Source organism: Entelurus aequoreus, linkage group LG27 (genome assembly GCF_033978785.1).
Source record: "Entelurus aequoreus isolate RoL-2023_Sb linkage group LG27, RoL_Eaeq_v1.1, whole genome shotgun sequence".
NCBI classification, from domain to species: domain Eukaryota; kingdom Metazoa; phylum Chordata; class Actinopteri; order Syngnathiformes; family Syngnathidae; genus Entelurus; species Entelurus aequoreus.
This window is the reverse complement of record NC_084757.1, coordinates 28,761,390-28,782,583: the sequence shown is the minus strand read 5'-3', so window position 1 is coordinate 28,782,583 and position 21,194 is coordinate 28,761,390. Positions and strand designations below refer to the sequence as shown.

General features: G+C 38.6%; 1 protein-coding gene across 1 annotated transcript in view; it reads left to right on the top strand.

Annotated features, from left to right (window-relative positions):
• Positions 1 to 21,194, top strand: part of LOC133644665 (voltage-dependent R-type calcium channel subunit alpha-1E-like) — a 495,634-nt gene that overhangs the window by 264,655 nt on the left and 209,785 nt on the right. Inside the window, exons 24-32 of the mRNA XM_062039342.1 lie at positions 938 to 1,067; positions 2,605 to 2,664; positions 11,763 to 11,869; positions 11,999 to 12,010; positions 12,095 to 12,191; positions 14,782 to 14,942; positions 16,492 to 16,629; positions 19,373 to 19,574; positions 19,853 to 20,017. Of these exons, the coding sequence (XP_061895326.1) occupies positions 938 to 1,067; positions 2,605 to 2,664; positions 11,763 to 11,869; positions 11,999 to 12,010; positions 12,095 to 12,191; positions 14,782 to 14,942; positions 16,492 to 16,629; positions 19,373 to 19,574; positions 19,853 to 20,017 (1,072 nt within the window). The remainder of the gene's footprint in view (positions 1 to 937; positions 1,068 to 2,604; positions 2,665 to 11,762; positions 11,870 to 11,998; positions 12,011 to 12,094; positions 12,192 to 14,781; positions 14,943 to 16,491; positions 16,630 to 19,372; positions 19,575 to 19,852; positions 20,018 to 21,194) is intronic.

Below are 21,194 nucleotides of genomic sequence, written 5' to 3'. Positions count from 1 at the left end.
AATCCGTGATCCACAATAGAAAAAGGAGAGAGTGTGGAATCCAATGAGCCAGCTTGTACCTAAGTTACGGTCAGAGCGAAAAAAGATATGTCTTGCACTGCATTCGAGTCCGTCACTCTAACGTTCCTCATCCACAAATCTTTCATCTTCGCTCAAATTAATGGGGTAATTGTCGCTTTCTCGGTCCGAATCGCTCTAGCTGCATTGAAAACAATAGGAAAATATGAGGAGGCGAACAACTGACTACGTCACGCTACTTCCGGTACAGGCAAGGCTTTTTTTTGTCAGAGACCAAAAGTTGCGAACTTTATCGTCGTTGTTCTATCCTTTTAGCAAAAATATGGCAATATCGCGAAATGATCAAGTATGACACATAGAATGGATCTGCTATCCCTGTTTAAATTTAAAAAAATCATTTCAGTAGGCCTTTAAATAGCCACGTAAATAAGACCGCCCACAAAACGGCGCATCCTGAAGAGACGCTCAGAAAGCGACTTGAAGATGATCTGTAAAACATAATCTATGCAACATTTTGACCAAAGAACCACCAGTACATGTTATGTAGACCACAATGTTTTACATTTAGAAAAAAATCATAATCTGACCCTTTTAATGCGCCCTATAATTCCGGTGCGCCTTTTGTATGAAAATAGACCTGAATAGACCCACTCATCGGCAGTGCGCCTTATAATCCGGTGCGCCCTATGGTCGGAAAAATACGGTACTTGTGATTTCTTGTTTTTTTATTTTTAATACATTTGCAAACATTTCTAAAGAGAAGCATGTTCACATTGTCATTAAGATGTGTGTAGAATTCTGAGGGGAAAAAAAATCCATTCCATTTTGGAAGAGGGCTGTGTAGGAAAAGTGAAATGCTGTGGATATGTTCTGGATGCACTGTGTTGTCTTCACTGTTTGCTGTGCTGTTTGCCCTCAGGATGCGTCGAGCATGTCACTACATAGTGAACCTCAGGTACTTTGAGATGTCCATCCTGCTGGTCATAGCCGCAAGTAGCATTGCCCTCGCCGCAGAGGACCCCGTATCAACCACCTCTGACTGGAACAAGGTTTGTGCATTCATAGAAGTTCAATATTCTCCGCCGATATTTAAGACTGACTCACCGGTGCAAAAATCCAGACTATTTATGTCATTAGATTTAATGAGTTTCCTTTTAATAAATACCCCCTTCAACTACACAGCAGCTGTAATTGCATAAAAATGAGACACCATTGAAAATTGGTTTTACAAAATGATGCTCTGTGAACTGATGGGGGGCAATTAATGTGTGATGCTTGCTGTTTAGAATTTTTTCAAGTATTTTTGCATAATAAAGCACAAGCTGAGAGCCTTTAGGGATAAGAGCACTGCAAAAACTGAAATCTAAGTAAGATGAAATATCTCAAATAAGAGTGATGTTTGCTTATTTTCTGTCTGATAAGATAATTCTTCTCACTAAGCAGATTTTATGTTAGAGTGTTTTTACTTGTTTTAAGGGTTTTGGTCCTAAATGATCTCAGTAAGATATTACAGCTTGTTGCTGAGATTTTATGACCTACTCTACCGTTCAAAAGTTTGGGGTCACCCAAACAATTTTGTGGAATAGCCTTCATTTCTAGGAACAAGAATAGACTGTCGAGTTTTAGATGAAAGTTCTCTTTTTCTGGCCATTTGGAGCGTTTAATTGACCCCACAAATGTGATGCTCCAGAAACTCAATCTGCTCAAAGGAAGGTCAGTTTTGTAGCTTCTGCAACGAGCTAAACTGTTTTCAGATGTGTGAACATGATTGCACAAGGGTTTTTTAATCATCAATTAGCCTTCTGAGCCAATGAGCAAACACATTGTACCATTAGAACACTGGAGTGATAGTTGCTGGAAATGGGCCTCTATACACCTATGTAGATATTGCACCAAAAACCAGACATTTGCAGCTAGAATAGTAATTTACCACATTAGCAATGTATAGAGTGTATTTCTTTAAAGTTAAGATTAGTTTAAAGTTATCTTCATTGAAAAGTACAGTGCTTTTCCTTCAAAAATAAGGACATTTCAATGTGACCCCAAACTTTTGAACGGTAGTGTATATTGAGTAAAACATGCTTAAAACTAGAATATCAACTGATGCAAAGCTGTGTCATTAACACTCACAAGTATAAAACTACTTTTTTAAAGTAATAATTTCTTACTTCAAGCATGAAAAAAAAATCATGATGCCGAGCGCATATCATTATGTCAAGATAATGGCACTAGCATTTACTTAATTTAAGAATATTTTTCAACATATTAAGCAAAAAGGTCTCTTTTTTTTCTACCAAGAAATGTGCACTTGTTATTAGTGAGAATATACTTATTTTAAGTCATTTTTGGGTTCATTGAGGTTAGCTAATTTTACTTGTTTTGGAAAGTCTTGACAAGCCGAATTTTCGTGTTCTATTGGCAGATAATTTTGCTTAGTTCAAATAAAATACCCCTAATTTTTTTTTTTTTTTTTTTTTTTTTTTTTGAACACTGACTTTTTGCAGTGAGAAAAGCCTCGTCTCTACAACAAAGTAACACAAGTCTACTTTTTATGGAAGTGTATTCAGTCGGTCTGCTTTCCTGCAGGTTCTGCGCTATTTTGACTACGTGTTTACCGGCGTCTTCACCTTTGAAATGATTATTAAGGTAAGTCACTTTGTTTAAGAAACAAATGAATGAATATGATTTTGCTTTTTAAAAAAAAAGACGCAGTAAGAAGGTAGCAGTCAAAATTCTTGGACATATGAAATTATACAATGGTAGGAACGAAACAACAGCACCCAATGCACTTGTTGGAGCTCAAATTGAGACTTTACAATGATGATAAATATAGAAAACTGATCCTGACATTGAGATCAATACCTTTCCACTCCCGACTTAGAAAGTGCGTACCTCCTGCCGCTTGTCTGCAAAAAAAAAAAAAGTATGTTATTTTATCTTCCACAATGTTTAGTTAGTTTTTCATTGGCCCATGTGTGTGCTTTGTGTAATTTGGTCATTTAGTTTTTGTGTAATTTATGCTTTTCAACTACTACTACTACTACTATTATTTAATGGTGACCTGTTATGCAACACCAACTTTACTTACCTATTGGTACCTGGTTTGTATATTTATGATCTGCATAAATCCCGAAACATTTTAATCAAACCATTGAGGCATGGCGGCGATATTAACAAAACAATCTCGCTTCCCTTCACACTCGCTGCAAACGAGCCGTTTGGAATGTGCCCCTTCTGTGACATTTGTCCAATTGGTGACGTCAGCCGATATCTCCATATATGGTAGAGATTAGGGTTGTACGGTATACCGGTACTAGTATAGTACCGCAATACTAATGAACCATATTTGGTACTATACCGCCTCTCACGTCGTGACATTGCTGGTTTTACGAGCAGAGGAGCATGTTCGGCAGCGCACAATCACAGAGTACTTACAAGCAGACTAGGTGTGTAGACAGAAAAAGGAGAACAGATGCATTTTGACTTAAAAACTGACGATAAAGGTGAAGCAATAACCTCAGGAAGAGGTGCTTTAAGACATGGCTAGCTAGCTAGCGGCTAAAGTCCAGCCGCACTCAGCAGTGTTTTAGCTACTTCTAAATCACTAATCCTCGCCTCCATGGCGACAAATAAAGTAAGTTTCTTACAAGTATCATCCCTGCAGGACGAGGAATAGCTAAACATGCTTCACCACACACCGTAACTCACCGGCGTCAAAATGTAAACAAACGCCATGGGTGGATCCACACCTAACATCCACTGTAATGATACCAAGTACAGGAGCGTATCTAGTCGACACTTCTATGATTACATCAATATTTTTTGAGAACATGATAAAAGAGAAAGTAAGCAGATATTAACAGTAAATTAACAAGTATATTAATAATTCATTTTCTACCACTTGTCCTTAATAATGTTGACAAAATGATAGAATGATAAAAGACACTATGTTACTGCATATGTCAGCAGCTAAATTAGGAGCCTTTGTTTGTATGCTTACTACTAAAAGATAAGTTGTCTTGTATGTTCTCTATTTTATTTAAGGACAAAATTGCAATAACAAAAATATGTTTAATGTACCGTAAGATTTTTTATTAAAATAGAGCCAATAATGTCATTTTTGTGGTCCCCATTATTTAGAAAAGTATCGAAATAGATTTTGGTACCGGTACCGGTACCAAAACATTGGTATCGGGGCAACACTAGTAGAGATTAACGAAGAGTTTAGCACCAGTCCACCATTGTAGTCCGACATTGTAGTCAATAAATTCCTTCTTTTCCTCTATCCTCTTGTTGTGGGGAAGATTGGCTCTTACATGCACATGCATCCTTCGCTGTTGCCATTTCTAATACAAAGTAAAGTATAGTTCTAGCTTTGGCCACCTCACTATTCCATTACGACTACGATTCAGGAGCTATTATTGATGCATCTTTAATTTATGTATATATTGATGCAATTTATTTTCCTTACACTAAGTAAGCGTTTATCACTTGCAACGTTTGAAAACAGTGCATTTGAAACAAGAAACAGTTGACTTACATTTATTAAATTCATGGATATGTGTGCAAAACTGGAACGTACTGTAAGAGCCCTATAATAAAGGAGCTGGTCTGATCTCTCGGTGGGGTGGTTTGCTGCAGTTAGTCAAATTTTAGAACTGTCTGCATTACTTTATTTACAATAAATACATCGATTATTGATTGTTGGTATTTACTAATCGATTTTATAATCGTCCATGTCCGTATTGCTCTAGTCCTAACTCATATCTGTAAGTAAGTTTCATATGACGCATACGGAAGAGACGATCAGAAAGCTGCTAGAAGATGGTCTGTAAAACATAATATATGCAAAATGTTGACCAAAGAACCTTAAATGTAGAAAAACAAATCATAATGTGACCCCTTTCCTTAAGTCAGGGGTCAGCAACCAAAAATGTTGAACCAAAAAAAAAAAAAAATCTTTCTGGAGCCGCAAAAAATTAAAATCCTTATATAAGTGTTATAATGAAGGCAACACATGATGTAAGTGTCTATATTAGCCTACTATCAGAGAAATGTTGTATTTTCATTTTTAATCTACACCTTTTTGCAACATTGGAAATCATTAGTAAAATGAAGGCTTCTCACAGGATGAGAAAACTTCTGGAAATTATTGGCTCAGAATGGCCAAAGGTATAGATCAGGGGTCCCCAAACTACGGCCCGCGGGCCGGATCCGGCCCCCCAGCATCCAAAATCCGGCCCATAGGAAGTCCCAAGTTAAAAAAAAAAAAAAAAAAGTTTTTTATTTCTTTTTTTTTTTTAATCTTTCCTTTCTAATCCATTTTCTACCGCTTGTTACTCTTGGTGTCTCCTAGTCGCTCAGGCAAATCATATTGTCTAAAAATGAATTTTCCCATCGATACCGTGACAATGTTAAATGTTGATGAACATCAATGTTAATTAATGTTAAATGACAAAACGGATTATAAAGACAATGTATATATACATATATACATATATATATTTATATATATATATATATATATATATATATATATATATATATATATATATATATATATATATATATATATATATATATGTATATATATGTATATATATATATATATATATATATATATATATATATATATATATATATATATATATATATCAATCAATCAATCAATCAATGTTTATTTATATAGCCCTAAATCACAAGTGTCTCAAAGGGCTGTACAAGCCACAACGACATCCTCGGTACAGAGCCCACATCTATATATATATATATATATATATATACATATATATATATATATATATATATATATATATATATATATATATATATATATATATATATATATATATATATATATATATATACACAGCCTGGCCCCCGGCCCAATTTTTTTAACCCTATGCGGCCCCCGAGTCAAAAAGTTTGTGTCCATGTTTAGGGAAACTGCCGGCTGTCTTCTTCTAATGGATGTATTACAATCTTTGCAAGCTGGGCAATGTTTGCTGTGGTCTGGAACAACATGGCACATAAACAACTACGAGAAATGCAGCCAATATTACATACAGATAATGTGTCACGAGACATGCAAATATAAATTAAATACACAGAGAACATAAGTAAAGGAAATTAAATGAGCTCAAATATACAAACCCCGTTTCCATATGAGTTTGGAAATTGTGTTAGATGTAAATATAAACGGAATACAATGATTTGCAAATCATTTTCAACCCATATTCAATTGAATATGCTACAAAGACAACATATTTGATGTTCAAACTGATAAACTTTTTTTTTTTGTGCAAATAATCATTAACTTTATAATTTGATGCCAGCAACACGTGACAAAGAAGTTGGGAAAGGTAGCAATAAATACTGATAAAGTTGAGGAATGCTCATCAAACACTTATTTGGAACATCCCACAGGTGTGCAGGCTAATTGGGAACAAGGTGGGTGCCATGATTGGGGATAAAAACAGCTTCCCAAAAAATGCTCAGTCTTTCACAAGAAAGGATGGGGCGAGGTACACCCCTTTGTCCACAACTGTGTGAGCAAATAGTCAAGCAGTTTAAGAACAATGTTTCTCAAAGTGCAATTGCAAGAAATTTAGGGATTTCAACATCTACGGTCCATAATATCATCAAAAGGTTCAGAGAATCTGGAGAAATCCCTCCACGTAAGCGGCATGGCCGGAAACCAACATTGAATGACCGTGACCTTCGATCCCTCAGACGGCACTGTATCAAAAACCAACATCAATCTCTAAAGGATATCACCACATTCAGAAAACCACTGTCACTAAATACAGTTCGTCGCTACATCTGTAAGTGCAAGTTAAAGCTCTACAATGCAAAGCGAAAGCCATTTATCAACAACATCCAGAAACGCCGCCGGCTTCTCTGGGCCCGAGATCATCTAAGATGGACTCATGCAAAGTGGAAAAGTGTTCTGTGGTCTGACGGGTCCACATTTCAAATTGTTTTTGGAAATATTCGACATCGTGTCATCCAGACCAAAGGGGAAGCGAACCTTCCAGACTGTTATCGACGCAAAGTTCAGCAACCAGCATCTGTGATGGTATGGGGGTGCATTAGTGCCCAAGGCATGGGTAACTTACACACCTGTGAAGGCGCCATTAATGCTGAAAGGTCTTTTTCATGGACGTCCCTGCTTATTTCAGCAAGACAATGCCAAGCCACATTCAGCATGTGTTACAACAGCGTGGCTTCGTAAAAAAAGAGTGCGGGTACTTTCCTGGCCCACCTGCAGTCCAGACTTGTCTCCCATTGAAAATGTGTGGCGCATTATCAAGCGTAAAATACGACAGCGGAGACCCCGGACTGTTGAACGACTGAAGCTCTACATAAAACAAGAATGGGAAAGAATTCCAATTTCAAAGTTTCAACAATTAGTTTCCTCAGTTCCAAATCGTTTATTGAGAGTTGTTCAAAGAAAAAGTGATGTAACACAGTGGTAAACATGCCCTTTCCCAACTACTTTAGCACGTGTTGCAGCCATGAAATTCTAAGTTAATTATTATTTGCAAAAAAAAAATAAAGTTTATGAGTTTGAACATCAAATATCTTGTCTTTGTAGTGCATTCAATTGAATATGGGTTGAAAAGGATTTGCAAATCATTGTATTTCGTTTATATTTACATCTAACACAATTTCCCAACTCATATGGAAACGGGGTTTGTACTTACAAACAAGAAATAATGATGCAATATGTACATACAGCTAGACTAAATAGCATGTTAGCATCGATTAGCTTGCGGTCATGCTCTGACCAAATATGCCTGGTTAGCACTCCAGCAAATCAACAAAATCAATAAAGCTCACCTTTGTGCATTCACACACAGCATAAAACATTATGTGGACAAAATGAGACAAAGGAGTGGCGTAAAACACTTCTCTCCGTGGCAACGTAGGAGAAAGTTGTACATGTATACAAACTACGATGAGTTCAAGGATCACTGAAATTAGTAGGACAAAACGATGCTTGCCAAATACTCTCATCACTGAAGCATGTGTAATATAAAGAGTGGGATTTCTAACAATTAGGAATGTGTGTGTCATGATGGTCCTACAGAAAATATATTAAAACAAACAAAAAAAAAAATTTCTTAATTTTTTTCCATTTTTTACACATCTCTTAAAGAGGTTCAGGGAGCCACTAGGGCGGCGCTAAAGAGCCGCATGCGGCTCTAGAGACGCGGGGTGCTGACCCCCGGCTTAAGTTGTCAAAACACCCGTGGATCAAACACAACTTCATAGAATGTCCTACAAACTACAGTAATTTTATGAAGTAATGTAATAACGTACATAATTTTACTTTAGGGAGCAGGCTCCTACAGTATCTTCTGTGAGCTGCTTCTCTATATTTTTATTGATAAATGCCGACCATTTTTAAGGCCCTTTGGCTGGCGCTATTATAGCCTTTATTGACTCATCTTGTGTCAGTCTGGTGCAGACTCGCGGTGATATGCTCCTACTGCTAAGCCATGTTTTTTGATGATTTATTTATTTCATTCAGTGAATATCATCCGCTTTTTCTTCTTAGCACTGTCCCTTACACTCATTTCTTCTGACCCTTTGTTGGAAAAACAAAGTTATCGCCATTGACTAATGCAAGTGAATCAGACGCTAGATGTTTTCGTCAGATTTCACAGGGTTCACTGTGACATTCGCCACGCCAACTGGCAGTGGGGAGGCACGTAATCTGGGTTTTTGCTCGCAGCTGATGGCATAACAATTTGCCAAGTGACTGTTCGTATCTCAAAAGAATTTGTGAGCTGGAGCACTCTGGTACCACCGCAGTCTTATAATCTCCAACTAGAAAATGTATAGGAGTCAGTGGCGTTTCCCACCTAGGCCTTTAGTGATGTCTTACTTAGTCCGACTTCAATAAATACCTCTCAAAATACAATAATTGATGTCGCCACATGTCCATGGCTTGAAAATTACTATACAGAAACAGACTTGCGCAATACTGGGCATTGAACCACCTCAATTTGTCACTACAAAACAGGCTATGTTGGGGCACATTTCAATCAATAAACCCGCATCGGACGTGGTACTGTCAAAACTAAAATAATTGTAAAAAACATATTGAATGTAAAAAAATATAATTGAACTCACAATTTGTAAAGCCATTGGTATCACTCGTAGTTGGTTGATTCAATGAAGTGGCAGGCAACCATGTCACCGCTGTGGTGGATTGTCCAAAGCTTAAACAGCAACAAAAGTGAATTTAGTACAAACGTTTATTTACTCAGTCAATAGTGCATAAGTTGGATTGTTTTGTCCCTGCAAACAAACAGACGTCCTCCGGAGGACCCACAAAAAAGCAATCTCCCTCGAGTCCTGGTCTCCGGGCCATTTTTATCTGTTTCTTCGTGCGTCAATCTGTTTCCCTCGCGCGTCACGGTTTTGTGATGTTCGACATGTTTGTTTTGCAACATCCTTGAATCCTTTAATCATACTTAGACAATCAAAACATTCTGTAGACAGGTTGGCACGACTTCATATTCAACTTTGTCCCACACCCGGTCCATTCAATGGCACAGAATAGAAGAGAAATGAAATGAGCGTACATTCTTGACAGACATGAAATACAGTTCAAAGGTCAGAAATTCTACTACACCGCCAGGACAGCTTAACTCGTTCCCGGGGGTTGGCCGACCTCGTTTCACAACATCTAGTTTCTCTTTAAATATCCTTCTTGAAAATGCCCTTGCAAATCTATATCTGCCACCTAATCAACGTTTTGCTCTGCTTCTTTGTTGGTTAAAAAAGCAAGTACCGCTGATTTCTCCGCTGGCCGGGTATGGCTCCGGTGCCACTTTCTGCTTTCGTAAATCACAACTTTTGATTGGATACTTGGGAGCGACAAGTAAGTATCCAATCACAGTCATGTTGAACGTAAGGCTAAATGGGCTACTGTCAAAAACTCGTGATCTGATCGGCTATCGCAACTGTCTATTAACCGAATGTCTTCTGTTCGTTAAACTGCACAGTTGGTTGGTCGCTAATGTTGGTTCAGAAGGCAGAATTCATACAGTGCTGGCAACAAGCTGGCCGAAGTCTGATTGGATAAAAGCTGTAACTTAAAAACAGCAACACAGGAGCCTAATATGACATGAAAAGAATATGATGAATACTTTTATATATTTATGAAAAGTAAATTATTGATAGGAGTAAAGCAAAAGATATCACCAAATGTCTACTTCCCAAACAGGCCAAAGCTTTTCTTGCTGTCACTCACACACACAACAGTGACCGGGAGAGATGCAGTCCTGACACTGAAACCATCTGAAAAAAGTCTCGCAATAGTTAATAATTAATTCATGGTGCTAATTTGAAGCTAATGGAGCACAGTCACAACAACTGTTGAGCCGCTTATAAATATAACCTTTTTTATTGCAGTTTGAGTATACCAGTTACTTTTAAGCTAATTTTGAACAATAATTTGTCTTGAAAACAATTTTTTCTCCAAAAATGGGGCTTGAAAAAGAGATGTTGTATTCAGGGTTATCATCATTTGGGGTTGTGTCAAGCTTGGTCAAAAGATAGGACTCCGATGCAGAGTAGGGATTAATCCGGCAGGCTTTTATTTGTAAAGCTTCCTTTCACCTCCAGAGTCAGGGCAATTCAACATTGGCTATAACTAGACAGGTCGGCGAAAAAGGTTCCACGAAAAGGAACAACCGAAAATCACTCCGAAAGGAGGAACACAAAAACAATAATGAACTATACTTGGCGCCGGATTTATTCTATGAAATTTATCATAAACAAAAAACGCTCATGTGGAGGGGGGGCGTGGCCTGCGGATCTGCAGCGAAGCGGGGTGTGCCAGGACCGGCTTCGAGATCAGCGACAGGTGCGTAGATGGCTCACCTGGGCCTGGTTATCTAATTACCTGTCGCTCTGTTAAAAGGCAGCAGCCGGGGAGGAGAGAGGTGGTGGAGCTGGAGCGAGAGAGAGACAGCCACGAACAAACACTTGCTGAAAAGCACAACAAAAAGACTTTATTGCAAAATAAAACAGTGTTGTATCCCGGAAACTGAACTGTCATGTCAGTGCTTGGTGGCCCGAGGAACCCCGAGGAGAGAAACCTCCACAGCTCCAACAGGAGGGAGAAACAATGGCTATGAAACTTCTACACTGTCTCTAATCTAAAAAAGATTAACAAAAAATGTCAGTCAAAAAATTGAGGAAAAGGAAGAACTGTGAGAAAAAACTGAAAACTCACCACTTCGGCTGTAAGACTAAATAACACAAAATCACTCAGCTGAGGAGGAGAAAAAGAAAAACTCAAAATATCAACGAAGGAATTCAGGCTCAAGATATTCAAACACGAGACGAGGCAAGGCAACGCTAGAGAGGCACGAATAAACGAGACAATCTGGCACAGAACAAAGGGAGGCGTGGGCTTATAAGACACATGAGGGTAATGGGGAACAGGTGGAAACAATCAATGATGACACAAAAGGAAGGGCAAGTGGCCTGAAACGAGAGGAGTTTCATTTCAAACTAAAACATGCAATTCACAAGACAGAAAAAACCAAGACAAGACATCCCTCACCACGGTGTGACAGGTTGATGTAGTAATAATATTGAGTTCTGACTGGCAATGTCAGAAATATGTTCATTTTAATGTTTATTATGTTGTTATCATTCTAAAATGTATTCAGCTTATTTCACTATATGTAGAGACATTTCATGTAGTGCTTTGTCCTCAGATGATCGACCAGGGTCTGATCCTCCATGATGGCTCGTATTTTAGAGACTTGTGGAACATTCTGGACTTTATAGTGGTGGTCGGCGCTCTGGTGGCCTTTGCCCTCACGTCAGTGACATGATTGGTTTGACCCTCATTTTGTGGCCGCATGCAAGTGTTCTGTTTTCTAATTGTTTACGTGCACTAACTTCTCTCTCTTTCTATCCCTGAATGGTGACCTTGCGGGCTGGCCTGCAGCAATGTGTTGGGGTAATAATATCCAGATTAAAATATGTAATATGGAGAAATGTCTAAAATCTAAAACTCACCATACACTTGTGTCTCTTTACAAAGAAACAACAAGGGAAGGGATATTAAAACCATCAAGTCCTTGAGGGTATTACGTGTCCTCAGACCCTTGAAGACCATCAAGAGGCTTCCAAAACTCAAGGTCAGGGATTTTCCTATTTACTTTGTCACAATTTGATCACTATAAAACAGGGTTGTTCAAACTATGGCCCACCAGCGACTTTAATCTGGTCAGTGGGACGTCACTAAATGTGTTATTATATGAACATTTAAGTTATTCCACTATTTCCTGTATTACGTCATGTGACTTCTTCTCGGAAGTGAAGAAAAACGGTGGTCAACGAAGCTAAGATGGCTGTTATGAGTACGCAAAAGGGGCTAGATCTTCCTGCAAAAAGCAGACGCAAGCAAAAAGATCAAACTATGCAATGGAATGCATCCCTATGCGTATGTCAGCAGACTAATTAGGAGCCTTTGTTTGCTTACTCACTAATAAAAGCAAAGTTGTCTCGTATGTTCACTATTTTATTTAGGGACAAACTTGCAATAAGAAACATATGTTTAATGTACCCTAAGATTTTTGTGTTAAAAAAATCTGTGCATGTTTTTTGTTATTTTCGGTTTAAGACTCCATAGTTCCTGTTTGCGCTGTCTTGTTTGTTTTAGTTTAAATGACGACTGATTAGTTTCACCTGTCTCATGTGTTTGACTCACGCACCTGCTTTAATCAGAGACTATTATTTAAGCCTGTTTTGCCAGTTAGTCGTCCTGGCGACATTACTCTGTATTTGCTCTGTTCATGCCATAGATTCATGCTCTGCCAAGTAAGTTTTGTTTCATGTCCATAGTTTCTGCCTATGTGTTAGTTTTTGTATCATACGCTAAGTTGTGCCTTCGCCTTGTGTGCCCTTTTGTTTGTACCTATTGATAGAGAACAATTAAAAATGTTCCTACCTTCAAGCCTTGTCCGATATAGTCCGATTGCATCCCGGGAGAACAACTCTTGCAGCAAGCTGCGACCCCCCCCGTCCTGACAGAATGTCGCCAGCATGACTAACTGGCAAAACAGGCTTAAATAATAGTCTCTGATAATGACACTTTGTGTGGTCCCCTTTAATTAGAAAAGTACCGAAAAGTATCGAAATACATTTTGGTACCAACACCGGTACCAAAATATTGGTATTGGGACAACCCTATTATAAAGTAACTTCCACTCCGTTCCTTTGGACTGGACTTTTCTCACTTGTAAAATCTAGCACTCTTTCACCCTTCTTGATTACCTCTCAAAGTACTCGAAAGACACGTTTATCCTTTTGGTGATTTGAACAGTTTGTACAGCCGAAAACAACGCAAGCATAGGGCATTTTTCTTCGACAAAGGCTAAATTGCGTGTCATAATCATTGAGAACAGACTCTGAATTGACCACAGCGCATATTTAATGAGCCGGACAATTACATGACGTCATGTAAGTCCAAGCAATAATCATGTTCCCACATTTGAATGATTGTGAGTAATATAAGTCAATGATGTATACTAAATGAAAAAAGTTTAAGGCATAGATTTATATGTAGCTATCAAAACAACCTGTATCCACATGTGGTGCAAATAAAACAACACAAGTCAACACATAAGTGCCAAAGAAAATAATGCCCACTCAACCATGCGGACATTACAAGAAACGTTTTAGCACTATGCATATGTCAACGTTACACCCATTTAATGCCACTGTAAAGCATGATGGGTAATGCAAAACACTTTTTCCACACTTTGCCATATTTGGCGCATCTTATCTGTGATAAATGTTTCTGATTGCTTGCAAACCGCCGTTAGGAAAATAAACACGATATAGTAAAAGTTGGTCTTTTACAAACAGTGCTCCTGATATTCATTGTTTTATGGTTTATACTTCATATTGTAGAGTAGTGTAAATAACTGTTAATGTTACGTGTTGTTCAGGCTTAGTTGTTAGCAATACAGTAGCTTGCTTCAATTAATGCTTTAGCACAGTGGTCCCCAACCTTTTTGTAGCCGCGGACCGGTCAACGCTTGAAAATTTGTCCCACGGACCGGGGGGGTTTTTTTTCCATAAAGAAATACAATCATGTGTGCTTACGGACTGTATCCCTGCAGACTTTATTGATCTATATTGATATATAATCTATATATTGTGTTTTTTATGTTGATTTAATAAAAAATAAAAAAGTTAGTATTATTATTTTTATTTTTTTTATTTCTTGTGCAGCCCGGTACTAATCGGTCCGCAGACCGGTACCGGGCCTCGACCCGGTGGTTGGGGACCACTGCTTTAGCAAACTAAAATGTTGTGTATCATTTCCTGATAGTATGTAAACCCTACACATTGTATTTCTGTGCAAATGATTGTAGTCATGTTACGTTTTCCTGCTTTGCTGCGTGGCAAGAAAAGGCATGTGTGCGCATGCACGCAAATTTTCAGGGAAAATCCACAGAAAAACTAATTTCCTTCAGAAATTTGGCTTCATTGGTATCGGCTGTAATGTATTTTTAAACCTGTAACATGTCTAAATTGATAATAATAATAGTAAAACAATTAAATAGATATTTCGACAATAATAGCTGTTGAATCATTTTCAGAGGATAGTAAATTTATACTGCTATACAAGCTTTACACTGACTTCTCTAAACTATATCATTAGCTCTCCAGTGTTATCCCTGGTGAAGATCTGTTGTAATCTTATGTCTTTGCTTCTAGGCTGTGTTCGACTGCGTGGTGACATCACTGAAAAATGTCTTCAACATCCTGATTGTTTACAAGCTGTTCATGTTCATCTTCGCCGTCATCGCTGTGCAGCTCTTCAAAGGGAAGTTCTTCTACTGCAACGACAGCTCCAAGGACACAGAGAAGGACTGCCAGTAATAACTCGTACTCTCCTTTGTCTGCTGCTCGCTTGCCTGGTTTATACGACACCTTACTATATACGCAACTTTAGAGGCATAGTTATAGTTTTTATTCTTGGTTGAATTCCAAGTTGTATGATCTCAAGGACATTTCTGTTATGATCAGACCTGGGCAAATTAAGGCCCGGGGGCCACATGCGCCCCTGTTAAGCTTTTCAATCTGTCCCGCCGGACATTCCCAAATATTTTTTGTAGATATTTCAGATGGAAACTGTAGCTGCCATTATAATGTGCAGTGATGTTTTCAAATTACCATAAGTCTTAAACCATACAAAGTATTTAAATGGTTGGAATCTGCGCTTTTACATGATATAATAGTTACTATGGTAATCTAATTAGTTACTATGGTAATCTACACTACCGTTCAAAAGTTTGGGGTCACATTGAAATGTCCTTATTTTTGAAGGAAAAGCACAGTACTTTTCAATGAAGATAACTTTAAACTAGTCTTAACTTTAAAGAAATACACTCTATACATTGCTAATGTGGTAAATGACTATTCTAGCTGCAAATGTCTGGTTTTTGGTGCAATATCTGCATAGGTGTATAGAGGCCCATTTCCAGCAACTATCACTCCAGTGTTCTAATGGTACAATGTGTTTGCTCATTGGCTCAGAAGGCTAATTGATGATTAGAAAACCCTTGTGCAATCATGTTCACACATCTGAAAACAGTTTAGCTCGTTACAGAAGCTACAAAACTGACCTTCCTTTGAACAGATTGAGTTTCTGGAGCATCACATTTGTGGGGTCAATTAAACGCTCAAAATGGCCAGAATAAGAGAACTTTCATCTGAAACTCGACAGTCTATTCTTGTTCTTAGAAATGAAGGTTATTCCACAAAATTGTTTGGGTGACCCCAAACTTTTGAACGGTAGTGTAAGTCACAGCGGCTCAGACGAGGCACCAAGCAGTGTGGGTGGGGAGCATTTCCACAGAGTGTTTCCAGAGCGGCCAGCATGAAATGCGGGTGTCAGGGACAGAAGGAGATTTTTACAACAAAGCTTATATCAAATTGTAGGTGGTGTTTTTTTTACCCTTCGCGTTCATATTTCGCTGTGTTTGTTGCATTTTTGTTGATTGTAAAACATGTCGAACGAGAGGGGGTGTGACATTCGTATGTTGTCAATATTCAGTGTTTTATCGTTCATAGTAATATTGTAAATCCCAACTCTCTTTATTTTCATGTACATTATGGGCGTCTCATTCAGTAAAAAAAAAAAGTTAAATTCCATTCCATTTTTTAAGGCGGTTTGTAATAACGTTTTTAGCATTCAATCAGACATTATTGTGAGGTTTTGTATTAGTGTTCCTAAAAATAGATATGCCGGCCCCCAGACACATTTTATTCTCTAAACTTGGCCCCCCGAGTCAAAATAGTTGCCCAGGCCTAGTGTATTATAAACAACAAGAACATGTTATCTAGGTTTGCAATGTTAAGAGATGTACCAAAACCATGGTTCAGATGATATTATTGAAATCTTCTGTGGTCTCCCACCTCCAGGGGTTACTATATCGACTATGGGAAGGACAAGAAAGAGGTGAAGAAACGGGACTGGAAGAGACACGAGTTCCACTACGACAACGTCATCTGGGCTCTGCTGACTCTCTTCACAGTGTCTACAGGAGAAGGCTGGCCTCAGTCAGTTCCTGCATGTTTTTTCACATTTATGATCAATTTAATTGTAACTTTTCAACTAATAGATAATGTCAAACCAAATCTTTGATAGACAAAATATGACTATGCTTGTTAAATTGTTGACATTCATCTCACAGTAAAGTTGCACTATATTTTACTGATAGTGGTTCAATGATTTTCAAATCCTTTTCAACTTATATTCAATTGAATAGACTGCAAACACAAGATATTTAATGTTCGAACTGAGAAACGTAATTTTTTTGGGCAAATAATCATCAACTTAGAATTTAATGGCAGCAACACATTGCAAAAAAGTTGGCACAGGGGCATTTTTACCACTGTGTTACATGGCCTTTCCTTTTAACAACACTCCGTAAACGTTTGGGAACTGAGGAGACCAATTTTTGAAGCTTTTTAGGTAGAATTATTTCCCATTCTTGCTTGATGTACAGCTTAAGTTGTTCAACAGACCGGGGTCTCCATTGTGGTATTTTACACTTCATAATGCGCCACATTTTTTCAGTGGGAGACAGGTCTGGACTCAGGCAGGCCAGTCTAGTACCTGCACTCTTTTACTACGAAGCCACGCTGTTGTAACACGTGCAGAATGTGGCTTGGCATTGTCTTCCTGAAATAAGCAGGGGCGTCCATGAAAAAGACATTGCTTGGATGGCAACATATGTTGCGCCAAAACCTGTTTGTACCTTTCAGCATTAATGGTGCCTTCACAGATGTGTAAGTTACCCATGTCTTGGGCACTAATACACCCCCATACCATCACAGATGCTGGCTTTTGAACTTTGCGCCTATAACAGCCTGGATGGTTCTTTTCTTTTCACGACGTCCACAGTTTTCAAAAACAATTTGAAATGTGGACTCGTCAGACCACAGAACACTTTTCCACTTTGCATCAGTCCATCTTAGATGAGCTCGGGCCCAGCGAAGCCGGCAGCGTTTCTGGGTGTTGTTGATAAATGGCTTTCGCTTTGAATAGTAGAGTTTTAACTTGCACTTACAGATGTAGCGACAACCTGTAGTTACTGACAGTGGTTTTTTGAAGTGTTCCTGAGTCCATGTGGTGATATCCTTTACACACTGATGTCCCTTTTTGATGCAGATCGAAGGTCATGGGCCTTGCCGCTTACGTGCAGTGATTTCTCCAGATCCTCTGAACCTTTTGATGATATTACGGACCGTAGATGGTGAAATCCCTAAATTCCTTGCAAAAGCTCCTTGAGAACTTTTCGACAATTTGCTCACACATTTGTTTGTGAATGACTGAGCATTTCATGGAAGCTGCTTTTATACCCAATCATGGCACCCACCTGTTGCCAATTAGCCTGTTCACCTGAGGGAATTCCAAATAAGTGTTTGATGAGCATTCCTCAACTTTCTCAGTCTTGTTTGCCACTTGTGTCAGCTTTTTTTAAACATGTTGCAGGCATCAAATTCCAAATGAGCTAATATTTGCAAAAAATAACAAAGTTTACCAGTTCGATCGTTAAGTATCTTGTCTTTGCAGTCTATTTATCATTTATTCAATTGAATATAGGTTGAAAAGGATTTGCAAATCATTGTGTTCTGGTTTTTTTTTACGATTTACACAACGTGCCAACTTCACTGGTTTTGGGTTTTGTATTACAAACTTTGCAGATAAATCCAATTTGCAATATTAATAATACTATCAATATGAGACAATGCAAACATCATTCAAATTAATAAACACAATGTTTCATTATCTGACAATATCGATGAAAACCAAGCATTATCAAGTATATCACAGTTTCTACCTTTAAAATGGCTTGTTTAGACTGTTATTAATTTAACAAAATGTTTATTATTGTGTTAATTTGCAGTGGTGTGAAAAAGTAAATACACCACAAAGTGGCCATATAGTTAAAAGTTAAAGTACTGTTGCGTTTGACCAGATGTTCCTCCAAGTGGGATGTAAAGCGCTGGTCAGTCCCAAGTTCCTTAGACAACATATAAACTGACTCAAAGGTACCACCCAGCACAGAATAGGTAATTTGTAATTTTATTGTCAAATATTTGAGAATAGAGACCAGCCTCGAACAACACATACGAATGCGCAGCCCAAGTTGATCTGGCATTCCAAAGGAAAAAGCAACTCTTTTCACACAAAGAAAGCCCCCATCTCCCCCCCCCCCGCCCCCCCTCCTCTCAACACTGATAAGAAGAGAGACTTGGGGGTTGTGTTCACATTCCTGATGGTTTACGACCCTGTCTAAACAGGCAATCTGAAGACAAAGAGAAACTAGTATACAGAGTATACATGGAAAATTATGAGCTGATTCAAACATGATTATGAATAAAGAAATAGCTCTTAAACATATGCATTATCCACAGTACCAATGATTGTCACACACACACTAGGTGTGGCGAAATTATTCTCTGCATTTGACCCATCACCCTTGATCACCCCCTGGGAGGTGAGGGGAGCAGTGAGCAGCAGCGGTGGCCGCGCCCGGGAATAATTTTTGGTGTTTCAACCCCCAATTTCAACCCTTGATGCTGAGTGCCAAGCAGGGAGGTAATGGGTCCCATTTTTATAGTCTTTGGCATGACTCGGCCGGGGTTAGAACTCATGACCTACTGATCTCAGGGCGGACACTCTAACCACTAGGCCACTGAGCTGCCTAGTGCAAATATAATGCACATTTTTCCTTAATTCACAAGGAATTAGAATAGAGTTCACCGTTATAAGCCCACTATTGTTTTTCTCCAGGGTCCTGCAGCACTCGGTGGACGTGACAGAGGAAGACAGGGGGCCAAGTCACAGCAACAGGATGGAGATGTCGATCTTCTACGTCATTTACTTTGTAGTCTTTCCTTTCTTCTTTGTCAACATCTTTGTGGCTCTCATCATCATCACCTTTCAGGAGCAGGGGGATAAGATGATGGAGGAGTGCAGCCTGGAGAAAAATGAGGTTAAAGAAGGCAGACATATTAGATTTTCATCAAAAAATAGTAATGTAAAGTAAAATAAAGTGTGCAGACTTTAACTGAATACTCTTCTGGGTTCCCACTGTGATACTGATATTGCAACTCTGAATGATAACTTATTATATTAATAATATAACGGTCACTTTAAGAAGAAATGCTGGGATTATTGTATTTGCATTCATTTTCGAATGCAGGTTCACATTAACCATGGATGTCATTTGCACTGTTTATCCATCTGCTTTTTTCTTCTTGTTCATTTTAGAGGGCGTGCATCGACTTTGCCATCGGTGCTAAGCCGCTGACCCGTTACATGCCCCAAAACCGCCACACCTTCCAGTATCGTCTGTGGCATTTTGTGGTCTCACCCTCTTTTGAGTACACCGTCCTGGCTATGATCGCTCTCAACACCATTGTATTGATGATGAAGGTATATATCTGCATGAAGAAAAAACACAGTATCATCCATTACTGTCTGATTAGTTATTTTGATTAAAAACAGGTAGTTAGGAGTACTGTGATATGCAAAACCCAAAACCAGTGAAGTTGGCACATTGTGTAAACTGTAAATTAAAACAGAATATAATGATTGGCAAATCCTTTTCAACCTATTTTGAACTGAATAGACTGCAAAGACAAGATACTTAATGTTCGAACTGGTAAACTTGGTTATTTTTTGCAAATATTAACTCATTCGGAATTGGATGCTTGCAACATGTTTAAAAAAAGCTGACACAAGTGGCAAAAAAGACTGAGAAAGTTGAGGAATGCTCATCAAACACTTATTTGGAACATTCCACAGGTGAACAGGCTAATCGGGAACAGGTGGGTGCCATGATTGGGTATAAAAGTAGATTCCATGAAATTCTCAGTCATTCACAAACAAAAATGGGGCAAGGGTCACCACTTTGAGAACAAATGCGTTAGCAAATTGTCGAACAGTTCAAGAACAACATTTTGTCAACGAGCTATTGCAAGGAATTTAGGGATTTCACCATCTATGGTCCATAGTATGATCAAAAGGTTCAGAGAATCTGGAGAAATCACTGCACGTAAGCGATGATATTACGGACCTTCGATCCCTCAGGCGGTACTGCATCAAAAAGCGACATCAGTGTGTAAAGGATATCACCACATGGGCTCAGGAACACTTCAGAAAACCACTGTCAGTAACTGCAGTCCGTCGCTACATCTGTAAGTGCAAGTTAGAACTCTACTAAGCAAAGCAAAAGCCATTCATCAACAACACCCAGAAACGGCGCCGACTTCGCTAGGCCCGAGTTCATCTAAGATGGATTGATGCAAAGTGTAAAAGTGTTCTGTGGTCTGACGAGTCCACATTTCAAATTGTTTTTGGAAACTGTGGACGTTGTGTCCTCCGGACCAAAGAGGAACAGAACCCTCCGGATTGTTCTAGGCGCAAAGTTCAAAAGCCAGCATCTGTGACGTTTGGGGGTGTATTAGTGCCCAAGACATGGTTAACTTACACATCTGTAAAGGCACCATTAATGCTGAAAGGTACATACAGGTTTTGGAGCAACATATGTTGCCATCCAAGCACAAATTTTTACTGGACGCCCCTGCTTATTTCAGCAAGACAATGCCAA